Raw genomic sequence first — 23,263 nt, 5'->3', positions numbered from 1 at the left:
ATATATGTCTACTGACAAATACTTTTTCCTGGTTCCCATGAAATGTGCAAAAGTTTAAATATTAAATCACATGCCAATATTTGATTACTCATTTATGGAGAAAATAAGACATCCCATGAAACCAGGACAGCACCAGATATTCCAATTTTTATATGTAAAAACCATTCTCATTTGTACTAAATAGAATCATGATAGCTGGAATTCATGAACGGTAAGAATGTAAGACCAGAAGGAAATGCTCACCGTGACCTGTGATGCCACAGCCTGGCCCTGAGGGGAGGTCGGAGTTCACAGTGCCTTGGCCTATGCTGCCAGCCACAGATGAGGCAAGCAAACCCTTCAAGTGCACACACAACCAAAGAGCCGGGCCACATCCCACAGAAGAACACATTATTACGTTAGGTTCATGTGGCATCATTCACGTGGTTTCACTTTCATTAAGCAAACTCAGGATAGGTTTCGGTAGGTAAGCCATCGTATGAAAAGGTAATTCTCAGTCTGGATGAGAACCTTAGTCCCAGCTATTCAAAATGGAAGAGAGATTCTTTGATAAAGGCCCGAAGAAAGATCACCACTTACCTCACATTGTAAATTGCTATTAATAGGTATTTTAACTACTTTTTTCTTCTTTTACTGTGTATTCTTTGGCAAAAGGATTTTTATTCATCAAGTTGTCGTATAATTTAAATCTAGAGTGATCAAAACACAATAGTTTGTTCTAACAAGATCCTTACGGTCCATGTTTATGCTATATAAGTTATTAGTAGTAACTAACACTCCTTAACGTTTGTAATTGTCCCCTTAGAAGAACAACACAAGTTGTTTGAGAATACCCATTTTCAAAATAAGAATCAGCACTATTTCTCACGTAGTGAATCAGGAAAACAATAGAAATGTTTTTATTGTTTTCACAAACAGCTATCTGTAAAATGGCGAGTTGAGACAATCTGGGAAAAAGAAGTGATCTAATGTTTTAACATAAGTTCACATTTGAGCAGCTAATTAGAAATACATCCTAGTGTGATGACGTGATCTTGAAACTACTGGCTTGCCATCAGTGTAGAGTAAATTTCACATTATGTATAATTTGGTACTAGTATGTGGTTGTAAGGGACGCGGATTTGTTGTCCTTACTATTAAGATATGTTTCAGGATGCTGGAGGTTAGAATTTTCAAGCACTTCAGTACCCTGACTTAAAATACACATCAGGATACAACAATGGCTTCTAATAATTATAATTTATTAGAATAAATAACACTACAGCTTTAAAGGGATTTTATAATTAAAGAAAATGATTTCCATGTCACTGGCAAGTTCATTAGGAAAGAAATTTCGGACTGAAAAACGTTTTTTTCAATCCACCACCTGTTCCAAGAAGAACTGCATTTATATACACGTTACCCTGGCTAGATACATGGTAAACTATTTTAAGACTTCCGAAATGCCCCCACCAGACATGTGGGTGTCACCCACAGCCCCTTCTGGAATCTCCCTGGGGGCCACACACTGACAGTCACCAGGATTCTCAGATTTTCCCCCTACCTGCTTTCGTCAGTGCCCAGGACCACCTCTCCCTCACGCTCCTCTGGATTACTGCCCCAAAGTCCAGACTGCTTCCTTCTCGGCCTCCTGTTGGTCCTCCGTGCTGCAGCGAGAGTATGGATCTTTCTAAAACAGAAAGGTCCACAGAGCACTCGCCAGCATGAAATCTTCAGTCCCCCTTCTCTCAGAATAAAAGCTTATCCGAGCAAGGTAGATGAGCCCTTTCAGACCTAACCCTGTGATTCTCCACTCTGGCTGTGCATTAAAAACACCAGGCACTTCAGAGCCTGGCTCCCCAGGTCCAGGGCATGCTCTGGGCACCAGGTGATTAATACGCAGCCAGGGGAGAGAACCACTGATTCTAGTCCCTTCCATTTGCTCCAGGCTTAACTCTTGCTGGACCTCAATGCACTAGGAGGGCATAAGACTTGGGGTTGGAGTCCTGTACGTTTCTCTCATGGCCAGGCATTCCCTGCTCCCTTTCTGGGTTTGAGCATCTCTCTGGGCAAAAGGCCACGCCTTCTAGAACCCCTAGCCCTGAGGTGGTTTGACAGTACTCACCAGTTGGGGCTAGCATAATGTTGAAAGCGTGCCATTCCCTTTATAAACTTTTCAGGCAAGTTCAATGCCTCTAAAGTAAGATTCCATATATTATTAAGTTGAACCATATGAAACTGCAGATATTTTTGACATACAAAAATGGCTATTTCATGTGGCTCCACCGAATACTTTGGAAAGCATTACAGAAGTTACTCAAGAGAATTTACAAAACAACATAATACTTAACTGAGCAGATTTAATTTCCCTGAGATCATGTTCCATAAACCATACAGATACTGTCCATTAGAGCAGTGGTTTTCCAACTTTACTGTGCATACAGACCAGCTGGGTATCTTGTGAAAATGGTCCCCAGCAGGTCAGAGGTGGGGCGTGTCTGTTCCAGGGGATGCTGATGCTGCTGGTCCCCAGAACACACCCTGAATAGCAACAATACATTGGACTATTTAACATAGGAACTGTAAGAAAATACTTATGTAAAAAAAAAATCACATGAACAAAATACTAAAATCACTAGTGGAGAGTAACGTTTCTGTGCTGTCTATACTAAGATTGATCTTTGGTTTTCAGTATTTCCATGAATCTGATTAATTGTAAATCCTCATTAAGTTTACAGGCTTTTATTTAACTTCAAAAATAAAGTGCTATGATTTAAAAAAAAAAAAAAAAAAAAACCCAGAAAACAAAAACATGGCTATACTTAAGAGCTTCTAAGAAGCTTGTCTACTTCTAAGAGTGAAGTAAAGGCCATCTTGGGAGAAATTCTTCTGAAATTGTACTTCCTTGCAAAGTCCCTTGATTATTTATTGTCCTTTTGAGTCTAACCTCCATGATGAGTTCTGTGCTCCTTAAGGATGAGGCTATTTTATATCATATTTCAGTCTCTTCCAAAGTACCAAGCACTTGTGTGAAAGTTCCGAATTATAATACTCAACACAAAGTTTGTATTTTTCTTGTAGCTAGATAGGAGAAAGGGCAATCTTCCCATTTCCAATTGATGCTTTATCATAAGTATTTGAGTTTACACCATACCCAACTTCTAAAACTACAGAATTACTTTTTCTGCTTCATATACAGTAAGTACTAAAGTTATAGCAAATCAGTGTGCTAAGACAGTATTTACAATCACATGTGTGCTTGGGTGAAAGCAGGAATAATATCCTAGTGGACTAATTAAGAGGACTGAAAAGAATGAATACTTTGAGAGTCTGTGTGAGGAAAAGAGAGGGAGCCCCTAAATAATTTTTATTAATAAGTGATGCCATCCAAACAAGCCTGTACTAGCCCTCACTCTAGGCTCCTCACCTGGCCCCTTGGGTGCTAATTTTGGAATGGCAGCTCAGTCTAGGTCCAGGAAAAAGCACACCAAAGCATGTGCCTGTAAACCAACACAACTCTTCTGTTTGCAAGTGATTTTCAGCACAAGACATTAAAGAATTAGGTCCCTCCAATAACGCATGACACCTGACTCTGACTGCATAAAATGTTATGGGGTATAATGCTGAGAGCTGGGGAAAGTTTAACACATCGTTATTACACAGTTTTAACGAACAGTCTAAACTGAGTTAGCTATTAATAAAAACAACATACTCAGAATGGTCCATTTTCTACCTCTATGAGAAACTGTAAGTGGTCCTTACTAAATAATGGACGTCTGGGCCTCACGAAGCTTGGGAATCAGTCCATAAGGGATTTTTAACCAGGTCCCCAGGTAGAAGTAACACTCATAACCTTGTTATGACTTGAGAATATGACAGGCTGGTTTTAATAAAGTAGCTTCTTCATTGTCTAGGATTTTGACAGTAGAAAAGCTCCCTCTTAGATTATACAATTGGACATAAAACCTGTGTTCTATCTGACTGGCATTTTATTAATGCATTGCCCTATTCTTATTTAGTAGGGAAATTCTTGGGTCTCTTCCCTTCTGGTGCACATCATGTTCTAATATCCCACTGCTATTCCTGTAGCTGGTAGCTGCCCCCCCTTGATTTAACCTCATTGGCTCACATGGGAAGAGGAGGCTGTTAGGCAAATATTTAATGCCTTCCCCTTTGGCAAAGCTCTGACTTCTGATCACCTGGCAGGCCTAAATGCAGAGCTGAGCGCTGACTTGGACACTTCCTGACAAAGCACACCTACTTGGAAGTAAGTCTTTCCACTGACACCACCTCCCTTTGCAAAGCAGCTTCTCATCATGGCCTCGGTCCCTCACTCACACACCTCGGATTTCGTTCCTTCTGGTTGTCCAAACCCATTCTATTCACTTTTTAATCTATCACTCCCAGTACCACCACGGCGAGGATTGTTTAGTGACATGATGAAAATAGCCACCAAGGCTAACGCAGCCCCCAGACTGGGGGGGCCACAAGGGCTGACCTCCTGGGCAACTCCTGAGAGGAGGGGCGCGGCGATCCGGCCCACGGCCGTCACCGACTGCCCCACGCCAATGAGGGTGCCGCTGGCCCGGGCCCCGCCCACGGTCAGCTGGAGGTCCGTGATGCACGTCCTGCCAATGGCGCTGGAGAAGGACAGCAGCGTGGAGGAGAGGACCACAGCCGCCACGGTGCGGGCGGCGGAGTACAGCAGCAGCAGCAGGAAGGTGAGCGTGTTGGCGTGCAGCAGGATCCGGTGGCAGTCGCGCCCGTACAGCCGCATGATGGGCCCCAGGGCGAAGCCAGCCAGGGCCCCCAGGGCGCTGCTGTAACTGATGAGGTAGCCCGTGGTCTTGGGACTGACCCCGAAGCGCTCCTCCAGGGCCAAGACAAAATTACTGTAGTACAGCATGACCGCCACGGCCATCAGCAGGCGCACTAGAAATATGTCCCACATGTCAGAAAACAGCAGGGTTCTTATGACCCTCAGTGTGGACACGACTTCCGTCCAGGGCAGCCCAGCGGTCTTCCCATGCGCCGTGCTCCCGGGGGTGGGGCTTCCTTCTTGCCCTTCATAGTCAGTCTTTCCTGAAAGTGCACGGTTCTTACTCAGCAGCAGGCCATTCTTTGTACTGTTGACTTTTATGTCACTCCATGGAAACAGCCAAACGAGACCTGTTAAAATGGCATGATCTGTTAAAGGAGGCTGAATGCACTGAATTCACACGGTGACCTGCGGGGTGGTGGTGGTGGGGGAGACGCAATTACTGGTATTAGATTACTAGTCTGTATTAGTAGAGTTACGAATCAGTATTTTTGCATCCAGTTTTTTATCATTCCCACAGTTACTTATATGCCATTTCAATATCACAATTTTGCTATTCACCTTGAGAAAAAAAAATCTATACCTATATAATATTCACTATTTTTCCCCCAGCTCAAGAGCCTATCAGGGTTTCCTATATCCCATCATTTTGTATCTAAATTCTTAGGCTATACATTTAAAATCTTCCCTCATTACTTCGCTAATTTTCTGACTAGCCACCATCCATCCAAACGTTGGACATTTATTCTTTCTAAATGTTGAATCCTGTGAAATAGGAATATATCAACAAACAAACGAGGCCTAGACGATCCTTGCCCCAAGCAATTCAAACCTAAATGGGAGTTCAGACGTGTAAACAAGCAACTAGATTCCAAGCTAAGTGCTATGTTGAGGGAAGCACAGGATGCTATGGTCAGCCCTGGTGTGGGGGGTGGGGTGGGATACCTCCTGTCAGGAAGCCCCTGCTCGGACCTGCCCCCAGTCAGGGCCGCCATATGCTTTAGCAAGTCTCACCTCAAAACATGTGGGGGCGCCCTACTCATGGACCCTGACACACCTTATGCAGCAGCTCTGATCCCTGTTCAAATAATCCCACCTCTGCCCTCGTGTGACTGGCACGTTCCTGTCTCGCTTGTTTTATTGATCCCGTGCCACCCAAGGAGAATCTCTTGCCAGTCAGTGCCCCAAATTTTCTTAAAACTAAATTCAACCTTGTGACCCGAGGACATCTTTCTTAACTCATCCCTGTGGTTTTTCAGTCATTCAGCACTTAGTTGTCACGTGGACCCGTGGCTGCCGCCAGTCAGTGCTACTTCAGGCTGTTTAAAGCAACTACGTTTGTGTTACATGGATTCTCTGGACTAATTTATGACAGAACACTAATTACACGAGAACGTTACATTCTTCATTTATTCCTATCTTTAAAAGGGCCCTTGGGCATTTCACAGAATCTTGATAAAAAAGTGAAAGAATTGTCACTGACAGACTGAAAGGAAGAATTAATAATAAAAATGATAATGACGACAGCATCTAACATTTACTGAGTGCTTACCGTATGCAAGGCAGTGGGGTAAACTGCTTACATGCAAAACCTCTTATAGTTTTCCTAAGAAGTCTATGAGTCTTGTTACCCCATTTTATAGATGTTGAAACTGAGGCAATTCACCTAAGGCCCACAAGAAAAAGTGACAAAGCAGGGATTTGACCCCAAGTCTGTCAGATTCCAGAGTTTGAGTTCTTAACCACGAAAACAGAATTCATGAGAAAAAGACATGAAAGGCCTTTCTCAGGCAAAGTGGCAGAACAGAGCAAGAACAGAAGCTGAAGGGGTACAAGGATTGAGGAAAACAGCTGTAGTCATTGAGGAGGAAAGTACGACAAACTGGATGAGAAAAGAGCTACACGCTGTGCTCATTGTGCGACCACCAGGCGCTCCGTGAAGCACCGTCTGCTGTCCAGCCCCATCACTCCCCTGCTCGTCGGGCCGGTGTCTGCATCCACCTCGGCCTTTCCCCACATTCCGTAAGTGGGAAAAATGGAAAAATAAATCCCTGTTACTCTAAACCACTGGGAAGAGTAGCAGCTGAATGGATCCCTGACTCAGATCCATTCACAGGCATAGATTAGGGCAAAATATTAAGCAGCAGTATCACTGGAGAATCCAAAACAGAACTCCACACTCATGTTTACACGCTGACTTCAGACTTTCAATGGTATCACAGTCATGTACCTTCCTTTACATGGGAAGGTACCTGGATACATCAACCGGTCATGTGCTTGAAGCCATTTTATATAGGTTCACACAGATCCATCAGACCTCTCCTCCTGACTGAGGTTAGAGGTTAAACTTCTGGCAGAAAATCATGAAGTATTTCTATGAGGACTGAGGTTAAGCTCATCAACTTTGCTTCCAGAGTTGAGTGATGACTCAGCTTGGAGCCTTGCATATAAAGGTTCGCAAAGCTGCAGCAGATACGATACCATTAAACTGAAGAAAAACTGAACAGCATGAATCCTCTTGTTTATAAAGGTGTTTATCTAAGGGTTGGCCAAGCACCAGTCTCTGGGCCAAGAGGTTCATCCTGCTTTCTTTAAGCAAGCAACTGGCCCTGCATCGAAGGAATTCACAGTCTGGTATGTATTTTTTTATTCATCAAGTGTTACTGAACGTCGGCTATCTGTCTGGCCTGTTCGGGGCAGGGGCGACAGCAGTGAGTAAATCCGAATCCTTGTGGAGGTTACTTTCTAATTGTGGTTGTTGTGGGGAGAGGGACAGCAAGAAACACATTAATAATTTCTGAAGTGCTAGGAAGAAATTCAGTTATTCTAGACAGAATGATCAGAGGAGGCCTCTCTGAGGAAGCAAACGTTTGAGACTTGAATGCTAGGAAGAAAGAGCCAGTAAAGGAATGTGGGAAGAATGCTGCAGTGGAAGAAAGAACAAATCACAACGCCCTCCTGTGGGAATAGGCCTGGCATGCGTGAGGTCAACCATGAAGCCAGTGGCCAGAGCACGTGCAGGCTGTGACAGACACACATGCTTTAGCATGATGGGGCCCACTGGGGGGTGTGCAGCGAGGGATGCCACGGTCTTTCATTCTTGAATAATGAGTCTGCCTATTCTAAGAAAAACAAACTGTAAGGAGATAAAAGTAGGTAGATTGCTCAGTATGAGAGCATAAACCAAACAATCTTCTCATGATTAAATGGCAACTTACCAGCATTGAGCATGAAGACAGAAAAACAGATGAAGCATGTTAGATAAAATCCACCATCTAGTTCAGTAAGACATCCGCCGACCATGGGGCCCAAGATAAAGCCCACACTAGATGCTGTATTGAACTGTCCAATTACTAATGGCCGTTCCTTCTCTGAAACCAGATCGGAAAGCAGAGCCCTTGAAATGGTGAGTGTGTGTTTAAAAATACCTGCAAGGGGACAAGAAACATTTTACAAGAAACGTGTAATATTTTCCAGATCGAAAGCACCTCGCCTGTGACCCTGCACTTCACCGCCATGCCTGACGGAGTTCTCATCTCCACTTGTTTTGAACGTCTAAGGCCGGCAGGTCCTTTCCAACTGTGAGTGGACTCCTGGTCTAGCCCCATGATCCTGGTCGGTCACCTCATCTCTGGCAACCAAGCCCCTGAACCCTCAATCCCACCTCCCAGCACGACGTCGCAGTGTCTCCAGTCCTCTCATATCCAAGTACAAATTATGCTGGTTTCTATTCAGAGATTTATCATTCTTTATTCATACTCAGCGAATGAGCATTTTCTGCATGCCTACTATACATCTGGCATGGACCTCGACCCTGAGGGTAATGCAGAGAACAGAGAGGGGAAAAAAGGCAGATACCGCTGACCTCACGGAGCCTGTGTACCCCTATGAGGGTGGCAAGTACTATGAAGAGAAACAGAGCAGGGAAGAAGGACAAGGAGTGAAAATATAAAAACACGATGACAGAGTCATCTAACCAACACCAACTGATTTTGGTGTTGACTAAACAAACTGAAAGCTGTGACAGGACTCACTAAGAGACTGAAGACCTTGTACCAACTTCATATTCCTCATACTTCTGCTAACGTACTTGACTTGTGTGCACCCATACACTGAACACACACACTCCTAAACAGACGGGCACATTCTGGTGATGTAGGTTGCCTACCGTTTTGATCAATACATAGTAGGTCCTACTAATCCGCGCTGCTGATGGGTCTGTCTGAGTGCTCCTAAGTGTGATGGGACACAGAACTTTCTAGTGATCTCCTGGAAAGAAGCATGGCGCGGCACATCCCTGCCTACACGTGCTGAGGCACAGGACTCCCGGGTTCTAGTGCCAGCTTTGCCTCAAAATTAGAATGGGCATTTGTCTGGTAACCAGCCTCTTTGTGAAGCACAGTTAGAAATCCCTTTTGGGATTAGGTAGACTGACTCCCTCTATGTGTATTTCATTGGCTGTGAGAAAGGTTGGGGCGGGATGATTCCTAAGAGGTGTTATTAATTTTGTGATTTTTTTGAAGTGGTATCAAGGTGGGGGTCACCTCACACACCCGAGGGAAAGGACCACAGTAGAGTATCTTGTGAGCAACCCAGACTAGCCTTCCCTTGCTTTTCAGAGGTAGGGCTGGGGGACAGAGAGCAGGGGAAAACCAGGTTTCTAATTCTCATACTTCAGCCTCAGGTTCACGTTCAGGACACGAGGACCTGAACCTACAATTGACATTTGAAGCAAAACCCTGGCGAACTTCCCCGGGGCTCCCTTGTGTCCATGGACAACCAAACACTAAGAGGCTCCACGGACAAGAGAGAATTTTTATGTATAGCTCTCCTTGTTGGGAAAGAGTGTGGCATTCATATAACAGAACTAGCAGTACTCACACCAGGCTTGTTTTATGTTAAATAAAAATCATTATAATCCTCCACATAAATCCTTACCCATTTTGTAACAAATATAGGTTCTATTCATCTCTCTCATCTCTTTCTTCAGAATTATGGATGGCCTTACCACTGAATGGTGGCATGGGTTACGCTGCAGAGGGACATACTGCCACCGAAACAGGGAACATGCACACGGAACAGCTATCAGTTGGATTTTGTGTGTGATGATGGGGCTTGTTAGGAGGACTGATCACATTTAAAGCAAAGACTTTCATAAACCGTTTTTGTAAGTCAACCAAAAGGCATAGCATGCATTTTGGAGGTCAAACTGAGGAGACTTATCCACCAGGGTAGCAGAGTCTGTCAGTGCGCTAATGAGTAGGGTGAAAAAGAAACATGAAAAGTCCAGGGCTGCAGTCATAAAGAAAGGCACAGAGAGAATAAAGAGCTTCCACAGTAACTACCCACCCACTTCACCACCCAGCACTCACACATGATGTTTCAAAGAATGGACAAAATATTGCAGTGAATGGACAAAATGAAAGTTATTTCAAAGATGGCAGAAACATTCAAGACCAGTCTCGAAACAGAACACTAACCCATGAGCCACTACATCGCAATCCCAGCTTCCCCTGCCATCCCCCCCCCCTTCGCCCCACCACCACCAAAGCAAGAGTCTGATTTACAGAGGCTGCAGGAAACCTACCGCGGTCCATCTCAATCAGAAGTCAGGAAGCCCAATTTCAAAATGATAAGCTCGCCGAGGACAGAGTAGTAAGCACAGTGCTGGTCCAAGACATTTAGCAAATTCTTCCTGACTGAACGCAGACAGAGATCAAGGAGGCAGGGCCTGAAGCAGTGGCAGTGCTGCACACACTGGCAGACGCAGGGCTCCGGGCTATCGCATCCTGGGTATGTGGCTCTGGACAAATCAACAGAGCCTGACTAATGCTACGGTTAAATGCTCAATCTACAGCGGTATTACAGCTATAACTGATAGTGTCATTATGTCCTCTTTACGTAAGCTGCATTCAAAGAGGCACTGACAAGCAGGGACGGGCTCTCTATATACATGTAAGTGATTTATTTTGAAGGAAAACACACACTGAAGCAAGAACTCACCCACAGGCACCCTAGCCAGGGCAAACAGGAAAATGTTGGTAGACGCTCCAAGAATAAGATAACCCAGGGCACTGAACAGAATACACACCAGCAAGGAAGTCCGTCTTCCAGTCACATCGCTCCAGCAACCCTGAGAAGGCAAGAAACACAAAGTCCTTTGACTCACCTTAAAATCGCCACCATGGAAATGCCCCCCGAATGGGACCCAGTGGAAATCATCAAGGAGTTTGGGCTAAGATCCTTCGGTGCTCAATTCTGTTCCGCCATTTGTCAAAGTAAGATATTTTTCTCTGGTCTTCCACAAGTTGAGTGGGAAAATACAACACAGTTTTCTGTATCCAAAAAAGGCCTAAGATAACCAAAGAAAGCATCTGTGATGACCTGCTAGCTGAGAATGGCTGGAGAAATGGTGAAGTATCATTTATAAAACCTACTTTTTGTCTTCATTATTATTACTTTATGCACCTCAACTTCTCAGTAATCACATTCAGTTTAGAAATTTAGAAAATACTAAAAAAATATATGCCATGTTTCCCCGAAAATAAGACCTAGCCAGACAATTTTGCTCCAAAAGACGCATTAGAGCCGACTGTCTGGCTAGGTCTTATTTTCGGGGAAACATGGTGTATATATATAAATACTTTACAATCTCCAAATCTACAAATGATATATTTTTAACAAAATATAGTATACTGTATTTTGTAACTTGCTTTTCCACTTAATACATTTTGAACATCATTCCATGTCATTAAGAATTTGTCTTTATCTTTTTTGTGTCGTTTTGCTTAAGGGTGTCTGTTCTCTGCCATCATGACAACCATGGATTTTATCATTGATTTTGTCAATCCAATAGATTAAAATTACTCATTGCTCCAATGAGAATTTCTTTGATTACTACTGAGATGAAACTTTTCCAACATTAATTTTTTCTTTCAGTTTTACTGGTATGACATACAGCACTGTATAAGTTTAAGGTATACAGTATAATGACTTGACTTACATATATTGAAAAATAATTACCACAATGTTTGTTAACATCCATGTCAAATAGATAACAATAAAAAAAAAAATTTGTTTCCTTGTGACAAAAACTTCTAGGATTTATTCTCTTAACAACTTTTAAATATACCACACAGCAGTGCTAAGTATAACCATCATACTGTACATTACATCCCCAGTACTTATAACTGGAAGTTTGTATCTTTTGACCACCTTCACCTAATCTTCGCACCCCTGCCTCCCTCTGGTAACCACACATCTGATTTTGTTTCTCAAAAAACTCATTCCAAATATAAAGTCATTAAAAAATGAATTTTTTTTTTATTCCTTTATAAAGATTCCACACATGAGATCATACAGTATTTGCCTTCTACTGTCTAACTTAATTTACTTAGCATAATGCCCTCAAGGTCCATTCATGTTGTCACAAATGGCAGGATTCCCTTCTTTTTATGACTGAATAGTATTCTACTGTATATATATGTACCACATTTTCATTATCCATTCATCTGTTGATGGACACTTAGGTTGTTTCCACGTCTTGGTTGCTGTGAATAATGCTGCAATGAACATGGGGTGGGCAAGGATCTTTGGCATAGTGAGTTCATTTCCTTTGGATAAATACCCAGAAGAGGGATTATGGGGTCATATGGTAGTTCTACTTTTAATTTTTTAATGAACCTCCATACTGTTTTCCATGGTGGTTGTACCAGTTTACATTCCCACCAACAGTGCACAAAGGTTCATTTTTCTCCACATCCTTGCTAGCATTTGTCATCTCTTGTCTTTTTGAGAATAGCCATTCTAACAGGTGTGAGGTGGTAACTCACTGTGGTTTTGATTTGCATTTTCCTGATGATTAATGATGTTGAGCACCTTTTCATGAACCTCTTGGCCACGTAAGTATCTTCTTTGGAAAACTGTCTATTTATGTCCTTTGCCAATTTTTTCATTGGGTTATTTCTTTGTCTGCTATTCAGTTTTATGAGTTCTTTATATATTTTGGATATTAACTTATATCAGATATATGATTTACAAATATTTTTTCATTTCACAGCTGCCTTTTCATTTTGATTGTTTCTTTTGTTGCACAGCTTTTTAGTTTCCCACTGGTTTATTTTTTATTTTGTTGCTTATGCTTTAGGTGTCATTTCCAAACAAATCAGTGCCAAGACAACTCATATCAGGGGCTTTTCCCCTATGTTTTCTTCTAGGAGTTTTATGGTTTCAGGTCTTACATTTAAGCGTGCCAGTCGTAAATCCCACATCTGGGAAGCCTCACAGTCCTGACAGGCATGGGCACCCTTCTGAACCATTCTTGTTGTAACTAAGGAGGTTTGGTGACACTACAAAGGTGGCCTAGGGTGAAGCTTGCCCAGTGAGTGACTAGCGAGCCCCCCAGGGCCTCTCTATACGAGGCACACAGAAAGGAGGAAGGCAGAATCCATAGGGAGAAGCCGAGAGGCACCCGGGGGAAACCTAAGCAGAAGGCAGTGAGGAAGGAAGGACAGAGGAAGGTAGTATGTGCTACATGGAGGCTTGGGATGGTCGGGGGGAGATCTCAGGTGATGAAGGGCAGCAAAGAGAGCAGAGCTCCAGGACCACCTTTCTAGCACTCTTCACTTCTGCATTTTCAGTTCTCCAGATCAGTATGCTTAGCCAAAACACACCTCCCTTGCAGACTGAAAGTTCTGGCCTTCGAAGATGCAACCAGAGGTCACCAGTGAGGCTTCTGAGACAGTTCTTCTGAGACAGGGTACTGGCAAACTGCCTTATCCTCTTCTCCTTCCTGCTGGAAACGTCCCGACGACACTGGAGGCTGAGCCACTGACTAGCTGAGGATGGCTGAGCAGGATGACGCCGGTGACCGGGTCTCTAGGAGCACCTCAGACCCCGGGACAGCCTCGGATGGTCAGCTGCACTGTTCCTCCTTGTACTTCTGAAGTGCTCTGTTCTGCACAGATGAACACGAGCCTGACTCATAAGCCCTGTTGAACGACAGCATCTCCACCCTGACCCATTTTATGTACTGAGGTTCTGAGGAAGGCTTTGTTTGAAAAAAATGTTAACTGCCCTAAAATAAAAATCACTAAACATTATTATAGCGAATGATCACTGTCTGAGAAGGGTTTCCAGTGCTGCTCCTGCTGGCTAGACAGTGGTCAACACGGCACCCTGCTCCCAAACCCCTCAGTGACTTTCTCCCCCTCTCGCATTAACTGTGTCCTCTGAGCGTGCCTCTCTGCCTTGCCCAAAGCCAATCCTGGTTCGTGACCACGCCCCTTTTTTATGATGTGTTTATCTTTTTCTTAGGGACCCAAAAGGTCTCTGTACATGAAGATATAAACTGTCATGAGCCTTCTACAAATATCATCAATCCTTTCCTCCCAGTTTTCACTTTAATGGAATTTAGAAATTCTCCACACTCTTTGGATCTGGGTAGGAGGTCACTGGCCTCCTTGTGTCCAGAGGGCAGTGATATAATCGGTAGGTACACCCTGGGACCTAGGCCAGGCTGCCTGGGTTCATCTCTGAACTTTTCTCTTTCCACATGCCACAGACATATTACTTAACATAATTAGAGAGGCTTATCTCTAGGCACAGTTTCTCTATCGGAAAAATAGGAATAATAGTAGTACCTGCCTCTGAGGTTCTTTCCTTCCCTCAACATTTGCTATGTGCTTTATATAAAAGGAGTCATTAAAGATGCATGGCCACCAGAAATGTGGCTGAGGGCAGTTATTATGAGGACCGAATAGAATAAAGTGCTCAGAACAGAGTCTGACCATAATAAGGACTTAATAAGTGCTGGTCATTTTTATTAAAATGCATATATTAAAAATATTAGTCAAATTTGACAAAGCACATCTTTTCTTCATAAAGATTTGTTTTTAAAATTAAAATGATTTTATAAAACATAATGAGAATACATATTTATAGAAGCATAGGTTAAAAGGAAATTTTTATTAGGTGTTCCTCCATCTGAAGGATTTCTAAGGCGGTTCTCATTGAATTACAGGTACGAGGTATATGAAATGTGTTTTGTAAGCACAAAGATTACAAAGCGAAGAACATCTGAGAAAGAGGGTTGGGCCACAGCTGGCAATAAAAATTCACATTCACAAAACGCTGCTATGTGCCAGGTGCCTCACTGGTGCTAGAGGTAAACATAAACGATCAGATCAAGCCCGTCTGTATTCTAAGGAAGGTTAGAGTCCAGTAGGAGAAAGGCACTTGACTAATTAAAATACACCGTGACTTAACTGATCTAATATATATACACACATGAAGCAAGTATTTTTGTAATGAGTTTCCAAATAAAAAGGAAAAGGTGTTTACTAAGAAGTAGGCAAACTGTTCTCTCACAAGAAAGAACATGAAATATGACATGTTACCCCCATAAGCAAGTGCATCTGATACTCATTATCTATTTACTTTTTCAGATCATTAAGGCAATGACATGACTCTTAGGAAAAAAATAATAATGGACTTGGAGTCTCAATACTGAGATGAGGTGACTTCATCAAATTATTTCAAGTTTGCGAGTCTTAACTTCCTCCTGTATAATAATGGGAGGTAACAAACTGTTTTGCTGGGTCATTGTAAAGATGAAATGAGAATAAATTATTATTGTTATGTAAACTTAAGATATACAAGACTTTAAAAAATTGAAATCAGGGAGTAGCTCTTTAGTTATTTAAGAACTCATTATGGAATCTGACTGAATTTCTTGTATATTTTAAAACATATTTTGCAAACCAGCCACTCTTGGGAAGCACAGTACTATATCCTGTGTTCACCAACAGTGAGACCACCAGCCAGCTGTTCAGACCAACCAAGGTCATGGCTGATCAATTCGTGGGACTAAACTGATTGTACTGTTTGACCTGCTTGACCCACTGGACTCTGGGGTCTTCAGGCCAGAGTGGCCATGGTGGAGGGCACAAAGGAGAGAGAAGGGGCAGACCAGTTAAGAATTTGGAATTTCAAACAACTGAATGGTCAGAAGTATGAGTGACAAGCTCAGTTCTGGGTCTTTCTACCCCATGTTGTAGATAATATGCGTACAGCCAACCACTCCAAACGGTTCCTTCTATCTATACGCTTAAGCTTTATAATTAATAAGCCATGTAGTTCAAAACGACGTCAAAGTGGAATCCTCCAAGTCTGAATGGAGGTGATTGTCAATTAATTGAAATAAATCATAAAGTTGGTGATAATGTTTGTTTACATTCTTTTTTCTAGTAAAGTCAGCAGAGAATCATGGCACGAACGTGCTTCAATTCAAAAAGGGGGTTCTCATTCTGACTCAGTGGGCTCTTTTCAGAGAAGCCATCTGATCCCTTTCAGCTCATGTCTTCTCAGCTGCCAAACAAGGAAGAGAGATGACTGAAGGATCCTTCTTGATCTAATGACACTGGAAATGCTAATCACCTGCACCTCTACTTTTGGTAAGACCTCAAGCCCCAGATTTCACTCCAGCCATGCTGGATGGCCTGCAGAGTATACGGTTATGCTTTCTAGACGCATTGCCAGATGGAACGTGACTTACCACTAATGTGCTAGAAAAGAGCTGCAAAATGCCGTAGGAGGAGCCTGCAAAAAAACATCAACGACATCCATAAAATCAGCCAGAAGGATCCCACGAATGGATTAGTGTGGTGACAATTACATAGAAATGAACAGAAAAACGTTAGGGGCAAAAAAAAAGATAAATTAAAAAAAAGAAATTACTCCATTTTTTTTCAATTGGACGAGTATAAATAACATGATTTCTAATAAAAGGCCTTCCAAATAAAATTAAAAGTAAGCAGATGAGAGACTAAAGGCAAGGTCTTCCCTTAGGGACCCGGAGAGACCATCTTTCCACTGTGAGGAGTATGCTGCTCCATCGGAGAAGAGTAGTCAGGGGAGTCGAAATATGAATCCTAGGAAAATTCTGCTAAGTCTTGAACATTTCAGTTTTCTTAAAATGCTTTAGTCTTATAAAGGACTTACAAAGTTTTATGGAGTGCTTTCACCTCCATTATATCACAACATACCTCTTCAGCTCTTCATAAAAACGTTTATGCTGCTGGGTGGTCCAGTATAATTCCAAGTATACTTTTCAAGGGAAATATAAATCATGGCACGGACTAGGAATTACTGAGTTTCATGTACAAAACTCTCCCGAAACATCTACTTATCCAGTTTATGAATGATCAAGGGCTGTAAGTCTTAACAATTTTGCATTAATTAGCACAATCCTAAACCCTGCTATTTCCTGCCTCTTTGGTAAAGCAATGACTTTCGGATGGAGACTTTATGCTGCACAGATAGAGTAACCCTATAGCCCTCTAAGATGTGGTGGTACAGGAAGTTTGTGACTGATTTGTGAAGGCTCACCCCAAAACCTCTCCTGCGAGGTGTGATTTCTATAGATCGTGGTTCTCTGGTCTCTCATAAGAGGTGAGAGGTTCCTGTAGGCAGGAGTCCAATCTACCCTTTATCTACCCAGCCAGCACCTTAGAGAGGCTCAGTTAGCAGCTAAACCATCACTGGTGATATGGGGCATGGGGATAATGCTAAATCTGAACACAGGTAGTCTCCAAAAAAGATGAATCCCGTTTGCTCCAGGGTAGTATTTTTAAATATTCTGAAAATTCATTTCATCCCATTTTCAATTCACCTTGGGATAATTTTATTTAGCTGTAAGACTGATTTGTTTTTAGGTGCTTAATTCATTCAGGGGATGTAGATTTCAGTGCTCTGAACACGTGCACTATTAACCACTCACCTACTATTCCCGCGACTGTTGGACTTGCTCCAAGAGACTTGACGTGAAGGCTCAATAAAGGGACAACCATGCTGACACCAAACAAATCCTAAACAACAAAACATTGATTAAATTAGAATTGGAAGGCTAGGTGTTTTTTCAGTGGTGATCATAATTATAAACTGATATTACAAATACAACTACTATCTAAAACTTTGGGCAAAGAAGCAATCCTAATTGTATATTACATTATGGTATACTCATCAGGGTTAAGTTATCAGAGATCCAAATACAATATAACAGCTGCTAACTATAAATGCCTGGACCATCCTGACCTAGAATCCACTTTAACTTTAGCGTCTTTGTAATTGATCCTTAACACATTTTTTGCAGGAAATGAGTAAACTCGTCATATCGCTTTTTATATCAAAGCGCGGGAGACGAGAATAACACATATTTTGCACTTCTTTTTAAACTAAAACACTGAAAGTTTCATAGAAAAATATCAAATAGATCGAAAGATATGAATATTTTACGGAAAGTCTAATTTTGGCAAGAAAATGTCAAAAAAGCCCCACGTTACGATGCGATTTGGCGGGAAAATGCCCGCTTACAAATTAATATTCAAAGAGGATGTGCTATAGAAGTTCCTCAAATTAAACAAACAAACAAACAAACAAACAGCATTTTTGTGGGTAATAAAGTGGGAAAGGAGGTAGTGATAATGTGTATTTCTTGGCAAAGCAGCTCATACTTAAGAATACGAATTTCTTCCTGCAGTTAGGGAAGGTGATTGATCTGTGGTTTAGAGCCTTACAAGGTAATACCTGAAAAGAAAATCTCAGTAAAGCAGGGAGGAGAGAGAAGGTTGGTGTATTGATGCAAAGCTGCATTCTGCAGCTAAGTCATTGAAAGTGCATGCGCTTTGGGGTCAGACACAGTTCTCAATTCCAGCTCCAACACCTACTAATGAGCATGTATCCTTGGGAAGTTACTGTTACCAAGTGTCAGTGCTGTCATCTGTAAAAAATGGGGATAGGGACACGTGCCTGGTAGAAATGTGATGTACATTAAGAGACATAATGGTTGAGAAAGGTCTGACACACAACAGAAGCACAACCATATTTGCTCTTTTCTGTGGTTCCGGGAATAAGTGCTGATCCTTTTGGCTAGTTATTCTGAGTTAACAGAAAGGTTGTTACTTTTCCCTTTAAGTGTTGTTCTCATTCCTACTGCACTTGGTTGCCTGCTACAACTGGTTTAGAAGAAAAACACATGGCACACGCAGAGTTTTCTTTATATTCAACCTGAATTTCTTTTTCTGTAATCCTGGTTAAACAGAAAGACATGCATGAAAAATATGTTTTCTTTGGGCCTAAAATTAATCTTTTGCTTCCTGCTTCTCTTGGTAGCTGTACATTCACCGAATTATAGAAACATGAACTTCCAAATGCATCTTTTAGTGGTTTTTCCCATGGTTATAGCTTTAGATGGCCGTACATTTACTATCCAAATAGTGATCTTATAGTTCATAAATTTATGCTATCAGAATTATGGCTTATTATTTTGACTATAAGATTACAGTCATCCCCCCTTATCCACGGGGGATATGTTCCAACACCCCCAAGTGGATGCCTGAAGCCAGAAATTACCAACCCCTAATATATTGTTTTTTCCCATACACACATACCCATGATAAAGTTTAATTTATAAATTAGTCACAGTAAGAGGTTAACAATAATTACAAAATAGAACATTTATAACAATATACTGTAGTAAGTTATGTGAATGTAACTTCTCTCTCTCAAAATATCTTGCTATACCTTACTCACCCTTCTTGTGATGAGATGATACAATGCCTGTGTGATAGGATATACTGAGGCGAAGGATGTAAGCACGGCGATGTAGTGTTAGGCTACTAGTATAAGGGTTACTCGAACACAAGCACTGTGTCAATCTGATTACCAAGATGGCTACTAAGTGATTCAAGAGAAGGCACTTGTATACACAGCCTGGATACGCGGGAAGAAGAGATGATTCACGTCTAGGGTTGGATGGAGTGGGACATCACAAAATTTATAACACGCTGCTCAGAATGGCGTGCAATATAAAATTTATGAATTATTTCTGCAACTTTCCACTTAATATTTTTGGACAAAGGTGGGCCACAGGTCATTGAAACTGCAGAAAGCCAAACCATAGATAAGGTGGAACTACTGTACTTAAAATTTCTTTTGGGTCTGCACCAATTTCTTTTGGGCTTTATTGTCAGCTTTGTCCCATCAGCCTACTTATGTTTCATATCATTTAAACGACTCATGTCAGCTACCTATTGCATTTTCTGGATCTTTCAGAAAAAGAAACTCAACTGTCCTGCAAGATTCCGCCCCCACCAAAAAAATTCCCCATGCTGCTTGTCATTTAATATTCAAGTGGTTATTCTAAATAAAGGATGGGAGAGCAGTATTTAAGTAGCTAGGCCGAGGTCTATGGAAGATGAATATAAAAACACAGACTCATAAGCAATAATGGATGATCAGTATTATTTTAATACTTTATGAGCCTGAAAAATATTATCTTTTTCCAAGAACGCTGAATGCTAGGTCTTTCCTCTCTGGAAGTTCTGTTCTACCGTGTTTCCCCAAAAATAAGACCTACCCCCAAAATAAGCCCCAGTTAGATCATCAGCCAGAGGGACGCTTTTAGTATGTTATGATGATAATTCAGAAGAAGATGACATGACTGTATTTGAATAATGTAGATTGTTGTACATGAAAAAATAAGACATCCCCTGAAAATAAGCCCTAATGCGTCTTTTGGAGCAAAAATTAATATAAGACCCGGTCTTATTTTCGGGGAAACACAGTAAAATTGTCTTCCCCTTTACTGTAAAAGATAACTTTGAACTTGGCACCTGAAAATCAGGTGAGAAGGGGCCACTTAACTCTTCCACAGAACTTCTACATCTCTCAATGAAACTGATGAATACATTAAAGGGTTTCAGGATCTTTTTCAGAGTAGGAACCCAAATATTTCTTGATTAGTGGATTACATTAACAAAAATGAATTCTCACCTGACTAAAGCTGATGAAATTAAATACAAATCCCACCAGGTACCTGGAGGAAAGAAGCATCTGAAATCACAGATCTTAGCAGCATCGTAGTATGCTGACCAAAAAGGGCCTAAATGGTCATGTTAGTCTTCCTTCCTAAACCAATTACAATCTAGAAGCACAGATAAGAGCTAAAAACAGAACATTTGAGCCAATGACTTCTGTAATCTTGTTCCTTTGCTCTCCCCATCAGAAACCATTTTCCCAAGAGTCTTAGGTGTCTTCACATCTCTAAATATGTTAAAAATAATACCTAAGTTATGTATACTATTCCTTAGAATTTTACCTAACAGAGTCACTAGATGCTTCAAGGATACCCAAGGCTGCATATATTTTGTTTACAACATTTCCATTTAAAAAAATCCCTACTCTCTTTTATCTTTTGGAAGATCTTACATTCTCCCCTGAAGATATTAGAGACCTAATGATTCTCTTGAATAAATTATTAAAATTTTACACCAGGCTTGCTAGATTAGACTCACCAGGTACACAGCACAAAGACAACATCTGAGAAGCTCTGAATATCAAATCTATATCAGAGGGCCAACCACAAAGAATGATCTGCAAATTTATTTTAAAAAAACCTCAAACTATTTTGAAATCTGGGTCATGTTGGTTTCCAAAACTGGGCTTTTCAGGTGAGGGTCCAAATCCTTTACATCTGGCAGAAGCAGATGGTAGCACCATGTGAGGTATCGTAGCAGCAGCATGGGCTCCCCATCTCCTACCAGAGGGGTGGATGGCAGCCAACTCCCTTTTGAAACTTGAAGAACCACGTACACTCCATGTTTTTGAATTCTGTAACTGGCCTGGAAGGTGGAAGAGGCACCTGCATCCTGAGACTGAACTAAGATTAAATAAACAGGATCAGAAGGAACACCAGGTTCTGACCGCAAAGGTATTAAGGCTGAGTGAGGGTGGAGGCTGCAATGTTAACTGAACCGGAGGCCGAGATTCTCTCTGAAAAGCCACCCTCCTTAACTGTTTCATGGTTCTGTGTTTACAGCAATATGGTGAATATGCTTTCGTCATTGTCTTAATAACTATTAATTCAACATTAAACCTTTCCTTGTATTGAGGAGGGGGGAGGGAGACTTCCTTCCTGCTCCTCTCCAAATTAAGAGTGACTCAGTGTCCTAACTCAAGTGAGGCACCAGACCAGGGAGAAGTAGTGGCTTTAACCTGCCATCTAGGCAGAAAACAATAATTCTCCTTTGCCAAGGCCCAGGGCCATTGGGGATTATCTTCAAGGTTTCAGATGGCAGCATTGTCTCATTGACACTGATCAGCTCCACCTCCTTTTGTTGTCAAGATATAGCCAAGAGGAAATCCTACTGGGTTCTTGTCCCAATTCTGTCCCTACCTGAATTAGCTCACAACCAGGGCAACTGAACCAGACCTAAATTTGGAAAGAGAGGTTTGAAAGGGTGGGTCTAGTGTTTCTGCACATAACAATCCACGAACAACCAACACAAGCTCACTAGTAAGGCTGTAAATTTTTTTTCGGGAAAGGACTGTGTATTACAGCGATTGGAGCTCCACAGCGCCTATCACATAGCTAGTTTCCAGAAATTCCATGAATAATAAATGAGTGAATGGATGAATGACTTACCCTACCATACACTTAGCTTTCTAAGCTTTCCCTTCGACATGGGAATTTGATATCTGTCCTTATTAAACCAGGACACACACACAAATCATGACAAAACCCTGCACTGTGCAATATATAGTTTATCAAAAGAGAGATGTGTATCATTCAGTGTGACTTGCATTTTTAAACATCCCAGTCAACCGGAAACGCTAATGAAAATGTGCATAATTCTGTCCCGGTGGGGTCATCAACTGCCACTTCCCAGACTTGGCCTGGTAAAAAGGCCTGTGTGCTCCTACCGCAGCCACTGCACCGCGGGGCTCTCCCAAGCTCGCTCAGGGGCACCTGCTCTCTACCCTGCATGCCTTGCACCTGCCACATCATCTAACGCCTGGGATTACCCTCCAACTAGGCTCGGCCCACGAGTAACACCTGAGACTGGGGGTTGGTGCTTAACCAGCTGTCACGGGGTGGGTGTCGGGAACCCCAACCCCAAATGAAAGCACAAGGTGCAATTAGGCCCTGTGGCCAGGTGCAGAGAGAAGCGGGTTTGGGGGCAAAAGGAGGCTTGATTAGCAGGCAGGCACCACTAGTCAGGACGCAAGTTCCCAGCCCTGGCTGGGCCTTACAACCCCCCACCCCAGCCCCCCGAGCTTCAAGAAGAATCACCTGTAATTGGGTTGCTAGTCTGCACCTGGACCCAGTCCCAGCACTCACCAAGAAGCCTACCAGGTAGAGACAGAGCAGGAAGCGGCGGTGTCGCGGGGCACCGGGAGCGGGAGTCCCCGCCTCGGCCCCTTCGCTCGGCTCCTGCCCTGGCTTCGGTGTCGCCGCGGTCAGCCCCGGGACCGAGCCCGAGCCTGGGCGGTGCCCGAGCTCCATGCCGAAGCCGGCGAGGGGCGCGGACCGCAGAAGGAGCCCCAGCAGCTGCCTGCAGGATCCTCCAGCTCTGGGCAAGCCCCGCCCCGGCGGACGCGGGCGGCGTGCGCCTGCGCAGAGGGCAG

The 23,263-nt window shown here is 42.5% G+C and overlaps 1 protein-coding gene across 2 annotated transcripts; it reads right to left on the bottom strand.

Moving 5' to 3' along the window:
* Nucleotides 1-1,220: 1,220 nt before the first annotated feature.
* SLC67A2 (solute carrier family 67 member 2) lies at nt 1,221-23,245 on the bottom strand. Of its 2 annotated transcripts, XM_019753895.3 has the most exons (6): nt 22,977-23,243; nt 17,577-17,664; nt 16,353-16,396; nt 10,802-10,931; nt 8,017-8,226; nt 1,221-5,148 (listed from the first exon to the last, which is right to left on the bottom strand). In XM_019753895.3, the coding sequence occupies exons 1-6, from the start codon at nt 23,139-23,141 to the stop codon at nt 4,358-4,360; spliced, it is 1,428 nt and encodes a 475-aa protein (XP_019609454.3). In that variant the 5' UTR covers nt 23,142-23,243; the 3' UTR covers nt 1,221-4,357. The 2 variants fall into 2 exon arrangements, with proteins under 2 accessions (XP_019609454.3, XP_019609456.3); XM_019753897.3 differs by lacking the exon at nt 8,017-8,226 and having other exon boundaries at nt 22,977-23,245.
* Between the last annotated feature and the right edge of the window lie 18 nt (nt 23,246-23,263).

This window comes from Rhinolophus sinicus, chromosome 2 (assembly GCF_057876585.1).
Source record: "Rhinolophus sinicus isolate RSI-liver-muscle chromosome 2, RSI-T2T, whole genome shotgun sequence".
NCBI lineage: Eukaryota > Metazoa > Chordata > Mammalia > Chiroptera > Rhinolophidae > Rhinolophus > Rhinolophus sinicus.
Note: the sequence above shows the minus strand (reverse complement) of the source record. Positions and strands in the feature narration are given on the sequence as shown.

What these genes read in the sequence shown, in the direction of transcription:
- SLC67A2 (XM_019753895.3), bottom strand. Translation starts at nt 23,141, where the DNA reads ATGGAGCTCGGGCACCGCCCAGGCTCGGGCTCGGTCCCGGGGCTGACC. An exon ending in AACAGTCGCGGGAATAGTAG is followed by an intron (nt 16,397 to 17,576) that starts GTGAGTGGTTAA and finishes GTTTTTTTGCAG; the next exon opens with GCTCCTCCTACGGCATTTTG. An exon ending in TCTTTTCTAGCACATTAGTG is followed by an intron (nt 10,932 to 16,352) that starts GTAAGTCACGTT and finishes TTGCCTTCTCAG; the next exon opens with GGTTGCTGGAGCGATGTGAC.